Consider the following 21,781-nt stretch of genomic DNA (forward strand, 5'->3'; position numbering starts at 1 on the left):
CTTCCTCGTTCGCCCTTATCCCCAGCCATGGCTCTGAAGTCTCTTCATTCTTAAAGCGCCAGGCACTCATTTATTCTCCCAAAGAATTTAAGCCGGTGGAACAAGCAGGCTTTCTGCTACCGAGAAACGCGCAGGCCTGCCTAATATTGCTGATAGGAATTAAAAGAAAAAGCTTTCCGAAACATTTGTATGTCTGTAGTTTTCTCTTTATCAGCGACTGCGAGCCCAGTGGTGCAAACAGCCCCACCACAGGCTACTTAAATTTTAATAATTATTCTCAGGAATTCATTAGCAACTTTATCTAACCAGACTTCTACATTTGTGTGCATAAACCAGCCTAAAGAAATGTAGCCAAAGCAATTTATGCATTCTTCTACAGCAAAATCTAGGTAACTGGGCCAAGCAAACTACCGTATTTTTCGCTCTATAACACAGCACCCGACCATAACACGCACGTAGTTTTTAGAGGAGGAAAATCCGTAGGCATGCCACCCGTAGGCATTTCCTCCATAACACGCACAGACATTTCCCCTTTCTAGGAGGAAAAAAGTGAGTGTTGTGGTGCAAAAAATACGGTAATTTGCAGTGACAGACTCCAGAAAGGCTGCAGTCTTCTGATTCCACCATGCTCTCACTGATTAAAGTGGGTCAACTATAGAGTAAATAATTAGGTATTGTCATGTAAACCTTTATGTAAACCTTACATGACAATAGCTAACTATCAAGAAGTAAAAGAGACAAACCAGTCGTGCCCTCCAAAACAGATTTAGGATTAGAATAAATAGCATTACAGCAAATAATTTTGAACGAGGAAAGAAAAAAAGACATAAACTTTGCCTAATCTTTGTTTGCAAATGCAGAAAACCGAAATTGCAAAAACAGCAGCAGCTGCCAGATCCGGTGCTTTATACTCCTTTATGTTGACACAATGCTGACTACATGCGGTTGGCTTTCTTTTGCCATAGAGACAGGCAAAAGATGCTAGCTCTTTGGTTACTCCTGTACATTTCTCCCTGTTATTCTGATTCCTGGTGTGTTGTGCAGAGCTAATTAATTTCAGTGGTGTACAATCCATAAAGCTATGAAACATGGGGTGGGAAAATTAGGTTACTGAAAGTAAAGGAGAAATTAATGGGGGAAAGAACTAATATATTATGGCTGCCTGATTAATACAAATATTATTATACATACAGTCACAAACCATAAAGATCAAATGAAGCTAAAAAGAGTGTAATGTGAGATATGCTGTGAAACATGAATTTACAGTATGTGTAGAAGTTAATATAATGTTGCCCCTGCCCCCCAAAAAATGTTCAGCACTTTCTACAGTACTTTCAGCACTCAAAAGTATCTTTCATGGACAGAAATAGCTGTATAATGTAACTGTTCCCTTCAAATGCGGAATCTCCCTTCCTCTCTTTCACACTTCCTTATTCATTGCAAGGCAGGATGAGACAGCAGCAACAAGACTCAGCATGAAGAGCAAACCAGAGAATTAGCATAGCAGAAATGATATATAACTTAATTAATATCATTTTGATATCTACTGTATCTTATTTATGGTATATACAGTGTATATGAATTGATACATAACAACTTGTGTGTAAAAATATCAAGTAGGTACGTAAGAAGAGCTGTTCAGGTTGAGACTCAAGGCCAATCTAATCCAGCAATATTTTCCCACACTGGCTAACCAGATGTCAGTGGGAAACTAATCTGTGTCACAAATTTTAGCTGATCTTCTATTATTGTGACTTTGAGTATGTTCTGTAAATATTTGACCTCCTTGACCAAGGTTGGGGAACCACAAGCCTATTCGCAGGCTCTGGGACCTCCCTGTCAGGCCACCTCATTACCACTGACTGCCTTTTTAATAGCCTATTTGCAGGGGGTGGGGGATAAGTGTGTATGCTGTGCACATGTGTGCTGTGTACTGTGGGCAGTGCTTTTTTCTGGGGGAGGAAACAAAGGGGTACATATACCCCTAAACATTTTGTGAATCTTTGTACTTTTGTCCATTTACTGTATTTATTTTTCCCCGATTTGAACTATAGAATGGTAATTTTATTGAGTCCAAATGAGAGCACCCCTAAACATTTTTTTTAAAGCACTGGCTGTAGGTAATGAAAAATTAATCAGTGTGACTCTTACCTCTCAGCCTTCTGCCTATTTCTAGTCCCCTTATCTCAAACATTTCCAGAATTTGGAAGGGACTCAGGCATACAGCCTACCATCACCAGCCTCAACTCACAAGGGTACTGTGGTCACCATTTATAGTCAGTTTAATAACACCAGCTATGCCTGAGCATCACTTGGGGTTAACTTCTGGAATGCCTTCCTTCCCATTGGCTTAATGACCACCTGCTCTGACTTATAGGAGACAGTAGTTAAAGAGTATTTAGAATGTTTAGCTCCTTGGTGTAACTGGAGCATGCATAGACTCATGTCTGTGTAAGCAGATCAGATTAGTATTTATCTTTGAGTAACAGGCTGCAGTTCTTACAGCTGCGAAAAGACTGTGCGATTGCCACCTACTAAGTGGAGAATTCCCTGGGAATATTTTTCAGACCTATCTTTTATAAAGATAAAGGTAAAGGGACCCCTGACCATTAGGTCCAGTCGTGACTGACTCTGGGGTTGCGCGCTCATCTTGCTCTATAGGCCGAGGGAGCCGACATTTGTCCGCAGACAGCTTCCGGGTCATGTGGCCAGCATGACTAAGCCGCTTCTGGTGAACCAGTGCAGTGCACGGAAACGCTGTTTACCTTCCCACTGGAGTGGTCCCTATTTATCCACTTGCACTTTGACGTGCTTTCGAACTGCTAGGTTGGCAGGAGCAGGGACCGAGCAACGGGAGTTCACCCCGTCGCGGGGATTCGAACCGCCGACCTTCTGATTGGCAAGTCCTAGGCTCTGTGGTTTAACCCACAGCGCCACCCGCATCCCCTACCTTTTATATGTGTCCTTAAATTCTATTTGTTCTATGCGTTAACTTAAGGTTAACAGATTTTTGTCAATGAATCTGGGGACACTTTTCAACTTCAAATCCGGGGACTGTCCCTGAGAAACAGGGACATATTGTAACCTTATGTTAACCTCAAATATTTGGAGCCCAGCCCTAAGCAGAGTCAGGGAGTGCCACCAAAGACTTCTACATAGGAGCAATCTGCCACTTTCCATTCCCAAAATGTTTGCAGAGTTCTGCCCAAGTACATTGCAATTCTCAGGGAAGACATGCCTTGAGCAGATGGAGGTGCCAGTTAAATTAAGAAGGGAAGACTGGATCTTCATCTTGTCAGGTTTTGAGGTGCTCCAACACATAACAAGTTCGGCCTTGAGATAAGGAGTTGGAATGTTCAGTTTACTGGCTCATGGCCAGGAATGTGCAGGTGTCTGGTATAGTTTGTGTAAATGGAACTTGCCCTTGTAGGGATTATTTACGTTTCTTTGAAAGCTAGAGGGAGTAGTTATGGTTATACTGTGGGAACTCTGGTGAAAGGATGGTTATTTTGAGGACTGTAGAGATGTAGTTGGATGTGGATTATTTTTCTTATGGAGAAGTTGAGTTGGGATCTAGCTCATGGGTAGGCAAACTAAGGCCGGAGGGCCGAATCCGGCCCAGTCGTCTTCCAAATCCGGCCTGCAGACGATCCGGGAATCAGCGTGTTTTTACATGAGTAGAATGTGTCCTTTTATTTAAAATGCATCTCTGGGTAATTTTTGGGGTCTGCCTGGTGTTTTTACATGAGTAGAATGTGTGCTTTTATTTAAAATGCATCTCTGGGTTATTTGTGGGGCATAGGAATTCAGTCATATATTTTTTCCCAAAATACAGTCCGGCCCTCCACAAGGTCTGACCCCTGATCTAGCTAGTACTGTACGAGGATTTATGGGAAAGTGTAGGAAAGTGCAATAATGCTGTTGCCTGTAGATGGCGGCAATAGGGCCTTTCATTTTGGCCTTGCAACGCCATTAAACGCGAGGAGGAGGATCCGTTCGTGCGTTGTTTCTTTTAGTACGCAAGGGCGGCAGTTTCGCCTCTGTTCCAAGCCGAGAGACTAAGCGCGACGCACGCGCACCCGGCGGAATTAAAGCAGGGGACAGGAAACGCCCCTTCTCCAGGCGGAGTGTGGATTGAGTTTAGGTTACTGTGAAGAGTGGCTGATTTTGGAGCAAAGCTAGGAAAACGCGAATTGCGCTGGGAAGGCAGAGTCAGTTTCCGCACCCGGGACAATTTTACCAAGCACGTTTTTGTAACGAAACAAAACAAATCCAAAGGCTTTGGATTGTGGGAAAGCTTTCTGTAAGAATCTACAAAGGCTGCGAGTCGCGTTTACTGTGTCTGCCGCTTAGAGGTGAAAGTTAATGAGCAACTAGGTTGATACTACAGCCCAAAGTGCCCACCGGGAGCCCCTTGCAACGCCCTCGATTTCCCCCTGCTACTAAAGGGTGAGGCTCTATGGGTTTGTGACAGGCGCGGGTGAGGCTCTATGGGTTTGTGACAGGGTTGTATTAACTAATGAGAGGTTGCAATAACTTTGTATTGCCTCCGGCATTGCCTTTACCTTGGAGCAACTTGGGTGGGAGGGAAATGGGCACGTGCAACTATATCGTATCTTATCTGTTTTGTTTTAAATGTTGTTGCTTGTCTGACTTATATCCAGTGCAGCACTAAGCAAGCAGCACATCAGCGCAAGATTCCTGCTTGTACAATGGGATTCCCCCTGCATGCCCCTTTATTTGTTCTGGGGTTTCCCAAACCCTTCAGGGCAGATTTGGGCAAGGTTGAGGCAGATGCAGGGGAAAGAAAGGGAGAGAGATTTCCATTCACACTGATGGGATGTTCACTCAGCACTGCACTGGATACAAGCCAGTGTTAGCTTCTGTGCCACTTTAATCTTGCTTTAATAGGTCTGTGGCGCTATCCACTGTTGCTGACATCTTCCACCAACATACACAACCAAGGTCCAGCAAATCCCAAACATAACTGGGGAGCAAACTGCTGCAGGGCTTGCAAGCCCACAGTACCATGTGGTTCCCATTACTGGCTTGGTATGGCTGGAAATGATTTCATATGTTCACACTTCAAACAGCAGCTTTGACTGCTGGACTGTCTGGGACTTGACCTCCCAAATGTCTGGGATATTCTGAATTTAATCCACCAGTTCTAGTGCTGGATGAAAATTGAATCAGCATAGCATGCCACAACAATGTGGTGGATTGCACCCTTATCCATGTATCAGCTAATTTAAAATGAGGCTGCATTTTAAATTGCATTTTAACCTGTATTTTAAATTGTGTTTTTTTAAACATTTTTCTCCCCCCCCCCTTTCCCCCTGTTATGTTTTTACTGTGATTTTATTGGTGTTAGCCGCCCTGAGCCTGGCTCTGGCCGGGGAGGGCGGGGTATAAATAAAAATTATTATTATTATTATTATTATGAATCCCTATCTTTCAGAATCCCTGAAAATGTTTCACCTTCTACAGCGATGTTGTTTCCAAGTTCCTTCCAAGGTAAAAGTTTCCAAAACAGTTGCATCTTTGTTTGCTTTTAAGTCCTGTCTATATATTGAAACACTCATTGCTCATTGAAGTGAAAGAAGGCTGCCTTAATATATGTCTGTGGGAATAAATGTTACTTTGCAGCCTTTTAGAGGTGCAAAATTTAAAGAATATACAAGTCTTGCCTAGATGAGTTTCTCATATGTTAGTTCGATTTAACTAGAGATACTGGGTAGTGCTCAGCTAAGTTTTACTCAGAGTCGACCCACTGAAACTAATGAACATGATTAAGTCAATTACTTTAAATGGATTTGTTCTGAGTAAAACTTAGCTGAATCCCTCCCAATATGCATAAGTGGTGGTGGGGAACCCTACTCCCTTGGACAAATGGATAAAAAAATGGAAATATAAATCGCTGTTCATTGCTAACCCTTAGCTGTGGCAGAGGCCCCAATTAAGAACTGAAGCAAAAACAATGAAAAGTCTAATGGCACCTTAAAGACTAAATACATTTTTAATGATACAAGCTTTTATGGACTATGGTCCACTTTATTAGATGCATGAAGCATCCTTCTGAAAAGTATCAAGTACTGTAGGTGGTTCTTTAAGCTACCGCAAGGCTGAGTAATGTCTTTTTGCATTTGTAATTGCAGATGATGTATCTTCAAAGACTTCTGCAACCTGGAAGGAGTAAGGTAGTTGGCTCTCCTGTCCCTTTGGCTGTGCTGCCAAAATCACATCTGCTTAGGCAGGCATCTGCCAGCATAACCAAGGCACAGGGTTTCCATTCTTCCTGCTGCAGCTGGAAGAAGAAACAACCTCCGGAACCTGAACCGCGACAGCTGGATTTGTTGCGATATGACATGCCCTCCCTCAAGGACTCTCCAAAGCCTGCTCTGTATTTGGGCATTGCAGGATTAATTCCCTTTGTTTCAGTGCCATTGTTAATGGCTATCCAGAAGGTCTCCTACCCAGAGTTGGTGTTTGCTCAGATTGCATATGGTGCATCTATACTATCTTTCCTAGGAGGGATCAGATGGGGATTTGCTTTGCCAGAAGGCAGTCCTGCCAGTCCTGATTGGATTAATCTGGCAAACAGTGTTGTTCCTTCACTACTTGCCTGGTTTACTTTGCTTTTCAAAGATGACCTCACTCAAGCTGGACTCATGCTTATAATAGGGTTAGGGATAGCCTTGCATTATGATCTTAGTCTTCTTCCCACCTATCCCAAATGGTTTAAAGCCATGAGGGCAGTCCTGACTATAGTAGCCACAGTTTCTCTGATTACCACACTATGTCTTGCAAACATGTATCCAGAGAAACGACTAAGTCGTGATGCAAGTGAAACGAAAGTATTGAAATAAACAACAAAAAATGCATTGGCCTGTCCAATGAGAGGGGACCTCTCTCCTTAACCATTTTCATAATCTGTTTTACATGTTTTCCCCTCTGAAGACTACTGTGAGGGAATGAGAAAAAGTTGGTTGACTTCTCTGCTTATGAACTTATGGCTGAATTTATGGACTGAAAGAAGAACAAGCTCCATGGAATGGTGGATACTGAAGACCTAAGATGAATTTGCTAATTACAATTTAGTAGAGATGTATAATGTATCTGCTCTAATGTGCAAAGATGAGTTAGGGCATCTTCCATGGGTAGGTGGCTGAACCACTGCTGTGGAGCACATCTTTCTTCCTGTACAAGAAAATTACTTCTTTGAATGTTATACCAGAGATAAGACTTGTGGAGACTTCTTGATAATGTGGAATGTTCTGATACACACTGAATATTGAAAGAACACCACAAATGGCCAGTTTCGCTGAGAAACATCAATAGCCATCAAATTCTTGTGGTTTTAAATACTTCTAGGACGCTCAGCTAGAAGGTGTACTAACTGCATTGCTTTTTCCACAGGCTGTTCAACTGCCATCCATCCACTGCTTTTTAAGCTACAAGTTGTATGCTGCTGTTTCTTTATATAGGCTAATTCTTAGTGAGTAAATTTTTTTCCCCTTTCACAATTTTTTTAAACTGCTGTGGGTGAATTATTACTAGCCATAGGCAATTATGTTATTTGATTAATGCTACAGTTGATAAATGGCAGTAAATCTCTTGTTTTAATGGAACTTGCTTTCTGCTAAATCCTGATCAGTGGGCTGCTAACGCGGAAGCCTGCAATAGCAACCACTAGCTGGTAGTAAGTGTTCAGCCTCTGTGCAAATGTATTGGGATGGATGTTCAGTAAACAGCCAGTCTGGAAGCCCCCCATATTTAGTACTATATAAATGGGACTTCTAGTTAAGGATGGTTAGACTGTGATAAAAGTACACACAAGTCCTGCTTTCCAACACAGTGCATTCCCAGGAAATTGTTAGGCGAGGGTTTGCGCAACAAGCTGGTTTTTATTATTTCCTACGGGAATGTTTCTAATCTGTGATTTGTCCAAACTCCCTTCCTGGTTTCTGCCCCAAACTGCTGTAGCCAGCCAGCAAAAGTCAAACAAAGGAAAAAATGATTTGTCTGATTTCTCCTGGTCCAATTTGTCCAATTTCTCCTTAGAAATAGGTAGGGAAGTAGACAAACAATGGCTTTTGGATATCTGAATCAGCTGTTTATATAACAAGGTTTGGGTATAGTTCTTTGGGTTCTGATAACTCAGATTTTGGATAATTAGTGTCCCAATAGCGGGACCTGCATATATTTTATTTATTTGTTTATTTATTAGATTTATATGCCACCCTTCATCATAAGATCTCAGGGCAATTCACAGGATAAAATACAAGGTAAAAATTGATGTAAATATTTAAAACAAAACAACAAAACAATCCCTCCTTCCCACAAACACATTTAAAAGGCTATAGAATATTAATCAACCAAAAGCCTGGTTGAAGAGTTAGGTTTTGTCTGGCGTCTAAAGATGAAGGTGCCAGGTGAAGCTCTGTAGGGAGAGCATTCTACAAATGGGAAGCTACTGCGGAAAAGGCTTGTTCTTGTGTTGCCACCCTCCAAACCCCATGTGGGGCACACAGAGAAAGGTCTCAGATGAACGCGGAGTCTGGGACAGTACAGTCGAACCTCTACTTACCACCGCCTCTTACGATTGTTCCAAGTCGCAACCGCGGCAAACCTGGAAGTAACCAGTGGGTTTGCTGCTGTTTGTGCATGCGCAGGAGCAACAATAGCTATTTGCACATGTGCAGAAGTGGGCAATCGCCTGCGCACAACGGCGCCTCTCCCAGCAACCTGTTTCAACTTCTGGATGGACCTCCGGAACAGATTATGGTCGCAAATAGAGGTTCCACTGTATATGGGAAGCAGTCCTTCATGTATTTTGTGGTCCTCAGCCATTTAAGGCTTTATAGGTTAAAACCAGCACTCTGAATTGGGGCCAGAAGCTAATTGACAGCCAAAGCAGTTGGGCTAGGATCTGTGTAATATACCCCAGTGGCCGCCTGGCAGCCAAATTCTGCACCAGCTGAAGCTTCCAACCCGTCTTTAGAGGCAGCCCTATCAGGCATTGCAGTAATCTAACACAGAGGTTACCAAAGTATAGACAACAGAAGTTAGGGGCGCAGATAGGGGTGCAGCTGAGCCACCAGCCAAAGCTGATGGAAGGCACTCTGTGCCATCAAGGCCGCTTGAGCCTCAAGCAACAGCAAAGGATCCAGGAGTACCTGCAAGCTATGTACCTGCTCCTTCAGAGGGAATGTAACCCCATCCTCTCAGCCATTTGGTCTAAGTTGCCTCAGTCTTCTTTGGATTGAGCTTCAGTTTGTCGGCTGTCATCCAGTGCATTACTGGGGCAAGACATCAGTCCAGCACATCCAGTGCCTCACTTGCAGATGCAAAGGAGAAGTAGCGTTGTGTGTCATAAGGCAGGGAACTGTTTTTCACTGACATGGTAATAGTACTCAGCCATAAATAGTGATGCTTCTTCACAGATGTAACTGTGTATGGGGTAAGGTGCTACAAAGTTGGAAAAGGCATTTATGATATAACAAATGAACTGGTAGGCTACCATCTGATGTTAGATCATTTTGCTACTGCCATTTCCCTCTCTCATCCAATTTCTTTATTGTGCTTGTTTTTATTACTTGTAACTACTTGCTTTACCATGGAAGCACAGGGCATGATGTGGATCCTTTGGAAGTGACACGGGGCAGCCTGTAAGGAAATGTGAAGACAGATTTGTTTTTGGTTTTTAATATTCCAGTTGTCTCCTGTCTTAAACAGTCCTACATAGCTAAGTATGCATATGTGGAACAAAAGCCCAAAGCCAAGGGCAGATTATTAATACCCAACATGAGCCAGGGAATGGAATATTCTTATCTGTAAGCTGTCTTGAGTCCCATCAGGGAAAGAGGTGGCATATGTATGTATGTATGTATAAATAAATAAATAAATAAGAGTGAGATGTAAACTACTTTCATTTTGTAAGCAAGTTTGACTTACTCCTAAAGGCAATGAACATCTAAAACAAAAGTCCCAAACAAGTATGTAAATAATAGCTCCATCATTTTGTTGCATTTCTCCAACGAAACTAATTTAGGCTATGGAAAGCCAATGTCTGCTCATAAATAAATAATGTAATGGATTTTCATGAGAATAAAACTATTGCTTAGGATCCCCGTTAAGAAGTAATGTGGTTAGGACAATTTCAACCTTCTCCACTTCAAATACAGCAAGTCCAACTGCGTTCTGATTGTGTCTTGGCATGTGACGAACAGCAGACGGTTTCCCAAGTGTCAAGGGCAGCAATCAACCATCAACAAACTGGCAGAATCACCCATGAAATTTATGTTCTACGTGGAGAAGCATACGGTTTCAGGAGAGCCTGTGAACAGAAGTCTCTTGGCCAAACTGTCACCATTCCGAGAACGCTTGAAAATCCACTCCCCAATCGTAGTTGTTTTTAAGTGTTCTGTTCTTCAGAGCACCGCCACACCTCCCTCACAGCGGCTGGTGATCATATTAGCAATTTCAGTCCAAGTATCCAAATGCGGATTATAAACTTCCACAGAATCTGATGTTACTGGGGCAGATGAATCATAACTGGCAGTCCTTCCTCCAATGGCGTAAAGGAGGCCATTCACAGCTACAACACATACTCCAGCTCTTGGGACCTTCATTGAAGCAACTTCTACCCATTTCTCCTAATGAATGAAACAAATAATTAAAAAAATGTTTTCTATGTAGTATGTTCCTCTCCAGAGATGTGCTTTAAATCTACAGTTAGCAGGTGTAAATAAACTGTAGGAAGGTCTGTGTTAAACTGACCATTCACCGTATTCTTAGTAGTGGAATTCCAATTCACCATCATCATGATTTTATTTATTGATATACTGCCCTATACCAGGCATCCCCAAACTCGGCCTTCCAGCTGTTTTGGGACTACAACTCCCATCATCCCATCATCATGTTTAGCCTGGAGAAGAGGAGGTTAAGGGGTGATATGATAGCCATGTTCAAATATATAAAAGGATGTCACATAGAGGAGGGAGAAAGGTTGTTTTCTGCTGCTCCAGAGAAGCGGACACGGAGCAATGGATCCAAACTACAAGAAAGAAGATTCCACCTAAACATTAGGAAGAACTTCCTGACAGTAAGAGCTGTTCGACAGTGGAATTTGCTGCCAAGGAGTGTGGTGGAGTCTCCTTCTTTGGAGGTCTTTAAGCAGAGGCTTGACAACCATATGTCAGGAGTGCTCTGATGGTGTTTCCTGCTTGGCAGGGGGTTGGACTCGATGGCCCTTGTGGTCTCTTCCAACTCTATGATTCTATGATTCTATCCCTAGCTAACAGGGCCAGTGGTCAGGAATGATGGGAATTGTAGTCCCAAAACAGGTAGAGGGGCTGAGTTTGGGGGTGCCTGCCCTATACCCATGGGTTTACTACTACTTTTTACTATTATTGCTGTTGCATTTCTTTTCTATCCTTCCCTCCAAATGAGCCTAAGTACAGAGCCAGGGGGTGGCAATTATTCAAATTAATTCTGAGTAAAAACGAGATGGGGGGGGCGGGAAAGGAATATTTGCACATTCAAAAGCAAGTGTATCATGGTGTCACAACAGGAAAACAGAAGGACTGTAACCCCCATTAGTTACTACTTGGCATAGTGGCATGAGATTTTATAGTTACTAGCCTACTTATTACCTGGGAAGTAGGACCCTCCAGCAGCAGGTGAAAGTTTCTGCTGTGGGAGGAGCTCTACTTCCGCCTCTCTCCCTGCTTAGTATGTTTATCTATTTAAACACACACACCCCCGGAAGCAATCTGGTTTTCTCAGACTTAAAATATTGCTCTGGACACTTTGCACAGATGAGTGGCTTCATGGCTGCCACAAGAACCAGTCAATTAATACGCTACCTAGTTGGCTTCTTATGAAAACAGTGAAAACTGGATATTCCTGAACGTCATTCAGATGAGAAGTCTAAGTATAGGCCAACATCAGGTTCATTGCTTTAACTATGTGCATCTGAACATAACCTTACACACACACACACGACTTCAGCTGCATTGGGGGACTGGTGAACACATTACTGATAACTTCATTTCTTTGTACCTATCAATGAGACAAACTACTGCAAACCAACATAAACAACGAATACACCTTGGAATCTGATTTGTGGGAACTGAAACCTACCTCTTCAAAGGAGTATTTCTCAACACTTGGAAGAGCATCTTCAGACTCATTTAATCCTCCAATAGCATAGATACAGTCATTCAGAGCAGCCACACCCAGATATGCCCTTCTGGTGCCCATTTCAGGGAGTGCAGACCAGCGCTTAGATATTGGATCATAGGCATCGACAGAACACAGTTCTATTCCTTCATTACTGATGCCCCCAACAATATAAATTAAACCTGGAAATGCAAGGAATTTCTATTATACCTATGCCACACCAGCACTGTTGGTATTCAAGGATTTCTAGAAAACATGCACTCTGGACTGTAATCTGCAGCCTAGTAATTCCCAAGAATTTCAATGGTCTTCCTTATTAGGACTGTTCTTGAATGAGTGGGTTGTGGATTGCAGTTTGAAGTTGCTTTCTAAACTATCAGCTCTTTTGCACAATGCAACAAAATTGTTGCACATAGTTTGCTCAATGCCCTTCAAGATAACACACCACTTGTTAGGTTATCAATTTTTCCAAATGCTCACCTCAATTCTATGCATGCCTACTCAGAAGTAAGTTAAATTCAAATGGGACTTGAGGTAAGTGTGTATACCACAAGCAGCCTTCCATGTCTCTCTACCTGGCCCCTAGAACATTCCACAAGCCTTGAAGTATCCTGGAACCAATTTAAGGGCCTTGTAAATTAATACAAGAACCATGAACATGACCTGATAGCCTATGGGCTAGCTAGTGCAAGCTTTTGAGCACCTGAGTTACGTGCTGCCGATAGTCTGTCCCCATCCGCAATCTAGCTGCAAGGTTTACCACAAGTTGGAGTGCCAAACCGGCCCAAGGGTAGTCTGTGACAGTATTATCAATAAGCAACAATTATTCAAATACAGTGGTACCTCTGGATACGAACGGGATCCGTTCCGGATCCCCGTTTGCATCCTGAAGTGAACGCAGGTCTCGATTCGCCGCTTCCACGCATGCACGTGACGTCATTTTGACCGTCTGCGCATGCGCAAGCGGCGAAACCTGGACGTAACGGGTTCCGTTACTTCCGGGTCACCGCAGAGCGCAACCTGAAAGAGCTCAACCTGAAGCATATTTAACCCGAGGTATGACTGTGTCCAAGTCCACTCACCTTGCATTTCACAGCACCCAAAATTGTAGCGCGGCACAGCCATGCTGCCCACCACTTCCCAGCTATTCTCTTCAGGATCAAAACGTTCAATCGAGGTGCCAATCTCTGCTCCAACCCAGCCTCCTGAAAACCAGAGTACGTTTGAAGGCAAGGAATAGAAAACATTGTTAATATTTCTATCTCCTTGAAGCAGCTACAATGGCAGCTGAGCCAAATAGGCTCTCTAATGTAAAGGTGGCTAGGGCTGATGAAGTTGGAACCCAACATCTGGGTACATATATGTATCTACAAAGCCTACAGGCTGTCCGGGGCTGTATTACTGAAGCCTGATTTTCTGCAGCAGTGAACTATTTTGGACCATAAGCTCCCTCTGTGTGGTGACAGTAACTGGGGGCAACTTCTGCTGCATGAGTTATCTCACTATCTCTGTTAGCAGCAGCTAGCGTTGAACCCTCCCAAATGCGGAAGGGGCTGAGCCAGCATGGGATCCATTGGATCCTGAGCCAACCCTGCTGCTATCACATGATAACAATTTGCCCAATGCAGGCATCTTCACTGAGCCAAGATTTATTCTTGCACATTTTCCCTTGTCCCCTCAGGGCTTTTTTTCTGCATTTCTACTTTCCAGGGCTATAGATGTAGCACTGGCTGCACCACCCCATCAAGCCCTGCTGCTGCAAGCCAGAGGACAGGATTGCAGCTTAATTGATCTGCAAACTGTCTGGAGACTCCAACAGGACAGCAAGCAAGTTGTAGGCAAGGCAGCTCTCAGCTACGTCACCAACAAATATTCCAGGCTTTGGGATCTTCAAGAATTTACTGAAGGAAAACGTTTGCGTTTGGCTACTGAAAAACCTAGCAGTTCGAAAGCACGAAGTGTAAGTAGATAAATAGGTACCACTCCGGCGGGAAGGTAAACGGCGTTTCCGTGCGCTGCTCTGGTTTACCAGAAGCGGCTTAGTCATGCTGGCCACATGACCCGGCAGCTGTACGCCAGCTCCCTTGGCCAATAAAGCGAGATGAGCGCCGCAACCCCAGAGTCGGTCACGACTGGACCTAATGGTCAGGGGTCCCTTTACCTTTTTACTGAAAAAAGGATACTTTACCAGAGAAGCTACTAGTTAGTTGCTACCATACACGTTTGGGAGTTATTCCTATTTTCTACAGTATACAACACTAATGAAACTCTGCCCCTAGCTTAAGGAGGTAATGGATTCTGTAGAGTCAAAGGACTTGCCAAAAGCATAGATGGTACCATAACAAGCACACACTCCAAGTCCACAGCGAGGATGGTTCATAGATGCTACAGCTGCCCACTGTTTAGTAATAGGATCGTAACGTTCGGTACAATCAAATATCATAGAGTCTTTTTCACCTTAGAAGAGAGACGAGAACATAGAGAAGTTAAAACATCTTTTGTATGCTATCTCTTCAATATATCGATCAACTAATAGCAGAATAGTTCATCCATTGAGCATCTTAGCATAGTTGCAAGATGCAATGCTTCATTTCTGAAGCCAAAGTTCTTCTCCTTCCCCCAATGCCCAATTTCTAAATAAGTTCTCTGATGCACAGGTTCCACCAGTCAAAACTGGTATGACTTTATCTCCAAAATACAAGTTATCCGGCATAAAGGAAAATGTAAATCATATCATCTTCTTTAAGTAATATGCAATAATTACATTTCTGTAAAATTCTAACTACCGAAAGGTTTGAGGGGTTAAATGGCAAAAGGAAGAAAAGCATGCAGCAGGAACAGCAATGGCAGGATGTTAATTAATAGGACAGTGAGTATCCTGCAAGCACGGGATGGAATGCTTCAACAGTTAACAGTATTTACAAAACTTTTCATTTCACACAGCAGAAGTCTGTATACTACAGGTGCACTTAGAGTTTTCACTTTTGGCAGGAACTTTACCACATCCTTAACAAGTATAACTAAGATAAGGCACAGCTCCACTTTTGGATGCAATGCCTCCTATGAGTGCCTGGTGTTCCAGTTTATAAATGAAAACACTTTGCATGCAGAAGATTCCTGGTTCAAATCTCTGGTACCTCCTGTTGAAATGATGAGGTAGCAGGTGATGTGAAAGACCTCTCTCCACCTGAAAGTCTGGAGAACTAGTCTGACTTAGTATGTAAGGCAGCTCCCTACATTTCCTTAAACCTCCAAAAAACAGCTGCCATTGAATGACCACAAGCAATTGTATTTTTAGTAGTAGTGGCTGTAGAACAGGAAAGAAGATCATTTGAAGCATCTACGTTTATTTGGCAACACAGAAAGTTCTGGTAGGTTTCATAGTTGTTTATATGCATATATAAATAAAACAGGGACCATTTAATGCAAAACTATGGTTTAGTGCTATGTGGATCAGAATAAAGGAGCTGAGAACCAGCTCACACACTCAGCACCCTCCACCCCAATGCAGTAAGGAGATGTCCTTCTGCTAAGTTTAATTTAACTTTTACAGAATCCTTAGTGTAATGTCTGAATCAGGGATCCTGATTTAAAACAAACTTAAGATTTGTAATATGCTAATTCCAAACCACAGTTACAAAACCAGATAATTAGAATTTGTTTTAAGCCAGGACCTAAACTCCATGGGAGAAGCACTCAAGCTTGATGCATCACTCAAGCTCATCCATATAGCACTGAACCATGGTTTGTGTGTGTACTACGCAAGTCTGAGAGATGATAATACAAAAATATGTAGGCTTCAGGAAGGTGAAAGCAAATGTGATCAAAGTTTTTTCTTCCTCTTCCTCCTGCCACCCTGAAAGAAGTAAAGGGGCTCACTCAGCCTCCTCCAGAAAAAAGAGATCTTCAGTGGTGGAAGGTACAATGGGACACTGAGAAAAGTCATTGATCATTTTACTTTGATAACCCTATATGTGAGTGGAACTACATCTGTGTGTTTGACTACATGCCTATGAATGTCTGCAATATGTTAGCAAGACAATGAATGGGTTTATGTCTGCATGGTGCAAGGACTGGAGAAGTCTGGGGAAATGGATTGTACCAGAGTCCCCAAACCCCGGGAATCCCAAACGGCAAGGCCCGGATATTCTCCCTGTCAAACTCAGGACATCATTGTAAAGTTTTGTATACTGTGGCTTTAGAATGCTACATCTTGTCTCTGGGCGAGTTCCTTCCACTAAGTGAATAATAAGAAAGACCTGTGGCAAGTACTAAAGAACAGCCTATCCCCCACCCCCAGAAATGGAATTCTTTGCCCTTACCTCCAATAGCATAGATCATTCCTCCGACTACTGCAACTCCCAGCCCATTTCGAGCCTGGTGCAAAGAAGACACAGTAGTCCAGTACTGACTGAAAGTGTCAAAACGCTCCACACAACTGAGAGCTCTGCTGTCACTCCAACGGCCTCCCTGCAAGCGAGTATATCCACCTATTCAAAAAACAGAGATGGCAGGCACCATTAGCAGCTCCACAGGCTCTTCTCGGGCAGCGTTTCTCCAGCAGTTCAGGTTCTGAAGAGACATGAAATGCTCATGAGGAGACAGGATTCCTACCTACTGCATACAGGTACTTCCTGGCTTTCCTCCTGGGACGCGCCTTTGCTGCCTGCAGGAAACTGCTAACCTTGCTCTCCTTTGGAGATTTACACACTTCGCAGTATTCTTTTAACAGGGTTTGAAGGGCCACCCGAAGGCTGAAATCAGGAACCCCTTGAGAAGACAAAAGCGTGGGACAATCAGTGATAGTCAATCTACAGATAAACCAGGTGGATGTGTAGTTTTTAGCAATTACATTGCTATTGATTTATTGCAGGACTTGGAAACTTCAGGTCGGGGGCCAAATGCAGTCCTGCCTGCCTGACCCTTGGGACTCTCCCCAGACCATCTATTCTTCCCCAGACACACCCCTCACTGCCCTTGAATCACACTCTCTTTAGGTGCTTTTGAGTGGCTAGAATGTGTCTTTGAACTCTGATAATGACTCATGCTTACCTGGATGGAAGACAGAGAGATGTTTAAGTGTGTGTGTAGAAACGGTAAAATTGAAATTCCTTGCTCTACCAACTTTTTCCTCCAGCTCCATCTATCACTGGTATGTGGACCCCAGAAAGGAATGTGGCAATGTGGCCCTTGGGCAGAAAAATGTTTCCCGCTACTGATTTATTGGATTTGCAGTTTGCCCCCAGCCAAAGAGCTCAGCATAGGTCACAGCACATTTTTTTAAAAATCAATAACCTCATATACTAAAATACATCATTTTCCTCCTGTTTCCTTAACCCCAACCATTAAGAGCCAATATAGGTACAGCAAAATGCCTCGTAGCCCTGCTGGGAAATATCCAGGCTCAGATTTTGTTCAATCTATAGGGCAGAAAGAAGTTCCCCAGACTCCTAATGCTGTCTACATTAATGGTTCTCATTAACAGCCTTTGTGAATACAAGCCAGTCCAGATTAAAAAGTATAAAGGCTCTATGTTGAACTACAGTCTTCACCCTTTCCTTTGATACATAAACCACTTCTTCACCTAGAAGTATGGACACCTGAAGTTAGGCACATACTCATCCGCACACCATCCTGCAGAAGTTTTCAGCCTTACCCCTCACACTGACCAAACTGTGAAATGCCACCATGTTCTGCCTCATGTTGCAGGTCTTTTTAATGGATCTTAAACCAGAGCCTAGGGCTTGCTGATCAGAAGGTCGGCATTTCGAATCCCCGTGACAGGGTGAGCTCCCATTGCTCGGTCCCTGCTCCTGCCAACCTAGCAGTTCGAAAGCACGTCAAAAAGTGCAAGTAGATAAATAGGTACCACTCCGGCAGGAAGGTAAACGGCATTTCCGTGTGCTGCTCTGGTTCACCAGAAGCAGCTTAGTCATGCTGGCCACATGACCCAGAAGCTGTACTCCGGCTCCCTCGGCCAGTAAAGCGAGATGAGCGCTGCAACCCCAGAGTCATCTGCGACTGGACCTAACGGTCAGGGGTCTCTTTACCTTACCCAGTATTACCAACAGCTGCAAACTTCCAAAATGATTTTCAGCTTTATCACAGGCCCCAATCTGGCAGGTGCTATATGTAATAGTGATTCCAGGCCTAAATGCTAATGAGAGGTTTTGGAGCTCTGCTGGGATGCCAGTGTTTCTAGTTGTTAGGGCTTCACAAAATTAGTCCAAAGAGCCCACAATGGGTCATTGAGTGATGTGAAAAGATATACAGATTTAGATACAGAGTTGTAGTACAGACACACACTACCCTACTCTGAGTTACCTTCTATGTATTTCAAGAGTCTTTGTGGGGGTAACAGCGGAAATCGAACTGTATCCAGTATTTCCACCACGTGTTTCTTTCTTCTCCCCAGGTCCTTCAGAATCCATTGCATTGCAGCTATGAAAACCTGGTACTCATCTTCTATGCTCAGTTCCTCACTTCGCAAGATCTTAATGAGCTGGTCCTTTGTCAGAGCCAGGAATTCCTCTCCGTCCTGGATGTCCAGGAAATGGGCATGGATATAATTCTCTGTGAATTCTAGCAGATCGTGACAGGCAATTTGCTCGGAGAACTGGAAGAGTCCAATGCAGTTTGAAGGATCAATCTGCCCCTTCAGAAATTCACAGCAAAGGTCTACAACTTCTGTGAGTTGGAACATGTCTGCTGCCACAATCAACTCCTGGACATTACTTTCACCAATGCTGACTATGCCTAAACGAACAACAGATAACTATTTCAGCTGGTACGAAATCTTGCCAATACAATAGCATACAATTTGACCACAAATTTGTGAATGTCCCTTGAATGATACTACTGGAGTACATTATTGCCACGTTATTAATATCTTAGGGGGAGTATCATCAGCCATTAAAATAATTAACTGATCAGGAAACGTTACAGCACAGGCACCCTTTTTAGCAAACCAAATAGCACAGATTGAATGTTTTCCCCCACCCCACTAAACGGATGATAAAACAGCTAATGCTATGGTAATTAGCTGGCTCTGTTCATAAAGAATTGCAAATATGTCTCAATTATAACTTCAGACTGGGAACATAAACATTGACAAGACTAAATGTTCCTCCTTAACCCTCCCCAAATCCCAGCACATAGTCAGCATGACAGAGAAAACTAGATTAGAAGCCCTCTACCTCACATTTTATTTTTTCATGCAGAGTGAACTTTTCTTATGGATGAACATTCAGTCAAGGGAGCTCCTCATATGAACTCGGAAGTGTTACAATTCAGACCAATGAAGACCATGTGACATAATTTGGGGGATGCCTGTGATGTAGTCAGTGACAAGTTATAAAACAGTACATACATTTGATTCACAAGCTCCAAGATACTATGACATTGTCAAGAAGCATAACAAGGTCTTAAAAATGTTTTAGAAATGGAGTCTACCTGTGTAAATAAAGTCCAGCAGGATCTGAAAGATGTCAGCCTCCACACCTAGGATCCGTACAACATCCTTTGAAGACTCTTTCATCCCTCCTGCAAACAGAGCTGCAAAATAAGGACTGCTTGCAGCCAAGACAAGCCGGTGGACTTTAAATACTTCTTCACCAACCTGGAGCTGCACATCACAGAAGTGCTGCCCACATCTCATCTTGTTGATCTGGGCCAGTATAAGACGAGCATGCCTATCTGCCAAGAAGGGGAATTCGCTGGTGTTGGAACAAGGCACACAAGCCATGGCAGGATCACAGAGAAATTGAGTGAGTGATGCCCATCATCCCCCAATGACGATCTAGGAAGGACAAGAAACCCTTTGAAAATTAAATATCTAATGACAGGGTTAGTAATGAACCTAATTTTGAGTGACAATAACATTTTCCCCTTTAATAAACTAAGGACGCTTCCAGGTCTGATCAGCCCGGATTTCAGTTTTGGTCCCCACAGGTAATAAATCCTGTTGATTTCAATCAGATTTATTTCCAAATAAGCCTGTTTAGGGGTGCAACCCTAATTTAATTTCACCAAAAGGAACATGACAGGCACAACACAAACAACTGTATCTGTTGAGGTACAGTACTAAGAAGGCCTGAGAATGAAATCTCTATTCATTTTACCTGCATCACTCCAGGAAAATAGATTGGGACCTTGTCACATCCTCAGCACGACAATCAGAACAGGAATACGGAATTAGGAAAAGAAGAAGCGGTCTGGGTGGCATTACTGAAACGGACGCTCGGTAAGGGAGCACAATATTAATGGAATTGGCACTTTGCACACGCTCAGAGACAAGCTTCTGTTTCTATGTCCCTATGCTTAACTACAGTTCGAATTAAGCTAATCGGCACTCAGGTCTAAAACAAGGGAAGGCTGATGCAGCGCGAGAACTTAATAAATCTATTGCATCCAATACTTAAAATTAACAGTCGGGGCGGGGACTGTGAGCTATCAAAACACGGGATTGCCTCGCCTGTTCATTTGCGCGCAACGGACTCTAGACACTACAGTACCTTCTTCTTTTTTTCCACTCAGCCATTCATGGTCCTTCCCCGATTTCCCAACAACTTTTGCGTCCGCCCGCCCCGCCCCCCCCCCCTCCCGGCCTTTCCGGCACCTGAGAAAGCTGGGAAGCAGCGCCCATTCAACGCTCTCCGGGACGGGAGGTACCACTGCGCATGTCTCGGGGAGCCGGAGAAGGAGAGGAGAAGGAAGGCGACTCTTGGCGCTTGCGCATTATAGACTGTGAAGGCCTTTGCCCGTAATAGAAGGAGAGGGTCGAAGAGAGAATGCGCGGGAGAGAACGCTGCGCGCGCGAAAGAGAGACACCCATTCGTTAGCGAGGCAGGATGAGCCTCTCAGAGCAGGCAGGATGGAGCAAAGCCGGGCTCGCTGCTGCCGCTGCCCGCCGTTCAGCCGCAGGAATTTGGGCGGAGGGGCGGCCTCCCTACTGGCTGGGACCGGGAAAGCTGAGTGACAGCCATCAAATCAGGCGCAGCAGATCGAGGCGCAAGAGAAGCGGGGTTTTTTATGGTCGTGGTGCTGAAAGTCATAGGGTAGGGTTACTCTGCCCTCCCCAAGTCCAAGATATCCCATAATAGCAGAACAGTAGCGTGGGCGGGGAGAGGGGGGCGATTGCCCGCGGCGCACACTTCTGAGGGGCGCAACCAGGTGCCCCCCATGACACCATCATTTAGGACTCCTGAGTGGCAGTCCCATGCCTCGCCCACTCAGCTTCAGAGCAGAGTTCTGCCTCATTTTGTCAACCCCTTTCTCTATCTTAAAATGAGAGCTCTTTTTGGACACCAAAGAATCCCCGTGTTTCTCAAGGGATGTTAGCTTTGCCCCCACCCCCTTTATTTTTGGCCTTCCCATTCTCCTAGCATTTGGTATGCATTTTTCCTGTGGTATGCTTGCCTGAGAACAATGCACACACCAAGATATTTTCTGCATATACTGCACCGCAAGTGGCAATCCTTATTTTTCTTCATTGTGGAATTGGTGCTGCTTGTGCACATGCTCACACATTTTTCTCATGTTCCACATGTCACCATCATAATGCCAGCCCATACTACTATTTTTTTTTTTTTACATTTAG

At 43.7% G+C, this 21,781-nt stretch overlaps 2 protein-coding genes across 6 annotated transcripts in view; one reads left to right on the forward strand and one right to left on the reverse strand.

Moving 5' to 3' along the window:
• The window catches only part of TMEM69 (transmembrane protein 69), a 37,792-nt gene extending 27,870 nt beyond the window's left edge, over positions 1–9,922 (forward strand). The window contains exons 1-3 of one of the 4 annotated variants that reach the window (XM_083509750.1): positions 130–187; positions 5,459–5,514; positions 6,156–9,922. In XM_083509750.1, coding sequence (XP_083365876.1) covers positions 5,470–5,514; positions 6,156–6,866 — 756 coding nt within the window. In that variant the 5' untranslated portion in view covers positions 130–187; positions 5,459–5,469 and the 3' untranslated portion in view covers positions 6,867–9,922. Of the gene's footprint in view, positions 1–129; positions 188–4,024; positions 4,450–5,458; positions 5,515–6,155 lie in introns of those variants that run through there. The other 3 variants (XM_083509749.1, XM_083509747.1, XM_083509748.1) reach the window with 3 other exon arrangements.
• IPP (intracisternal A particle-promoted polypeptide) lies at positions 9,690–21,187 on the reverse strand. Of its 2 annotated transcripts, none has more exons than XM_083509622.1 (9): positions 20,697–21,187; positions 19,636–19,981; positions 18,508–18,939; positions 16,798–16,953; positions 16,506–16,673; positions 14,503–14,640; positions 13,266–13,388; positions 12,145–12,365; positions 9,690–10,655 (listed from the first exon to the last, which is right to left on the reverse strand). In XM_083509622.1, exons 2-9 carry the CDS (start codon positions 19,925–19,927, stop codon positions 10,431–10,433), a joined length of 1,755 nt encoding a protein of 584 aa, XP_083365748.1. In that variant the 5' UTR covers positions 19,928–19,981; positions 20,697–21,187; the 3' UTR covers positions 9,690–10,430. The 2 variants fall into 2 exon arrangements, with proteins under 2 accessions (XP_083365748.1, XP_083365749.1); XM_083509623.1 differs by having other exon boundaries at positions 20,304–21,187.
• Positions 21,188–21,781: the final 594 nt, after the last annotated feature.

This window comes from Podarcis liolepis, assembly GCF_965112155.1.
Source record: "Podarcis liolepis genome assembly, chromosome: 6".
Classification (NCBI taxonomy): domain Eukaryota; kingdom Metazoa; phylum Chordata; class Lepidosauria; order Squamata; family Lacertidae; genus Podarcis; species Podarcis liolepis.

Coding starts and splice junctions, on each gene's coding strand:
- IPP (XM_083509622.1), bottom strand. CDS start 19,927: ATGGCTTGTGTGCCTTGTTCCAACACCAGCGAATTCCCCTTCTTGGCA. Junction 14,641..16,505: donor AATGATCTATGCTATTGGAG/GTAAGGGCAAAG, acceptor CTCTCTTCTAAG/GTGAAAAAGACTCTATGATA. Junction 10,656..12,144: donor AGAAATACTCCTTTGAAGAG/GTAGGTTTCAGT, acceptor TTCATTCATTAG/GAGAAATGGGTAGAAGTTGC.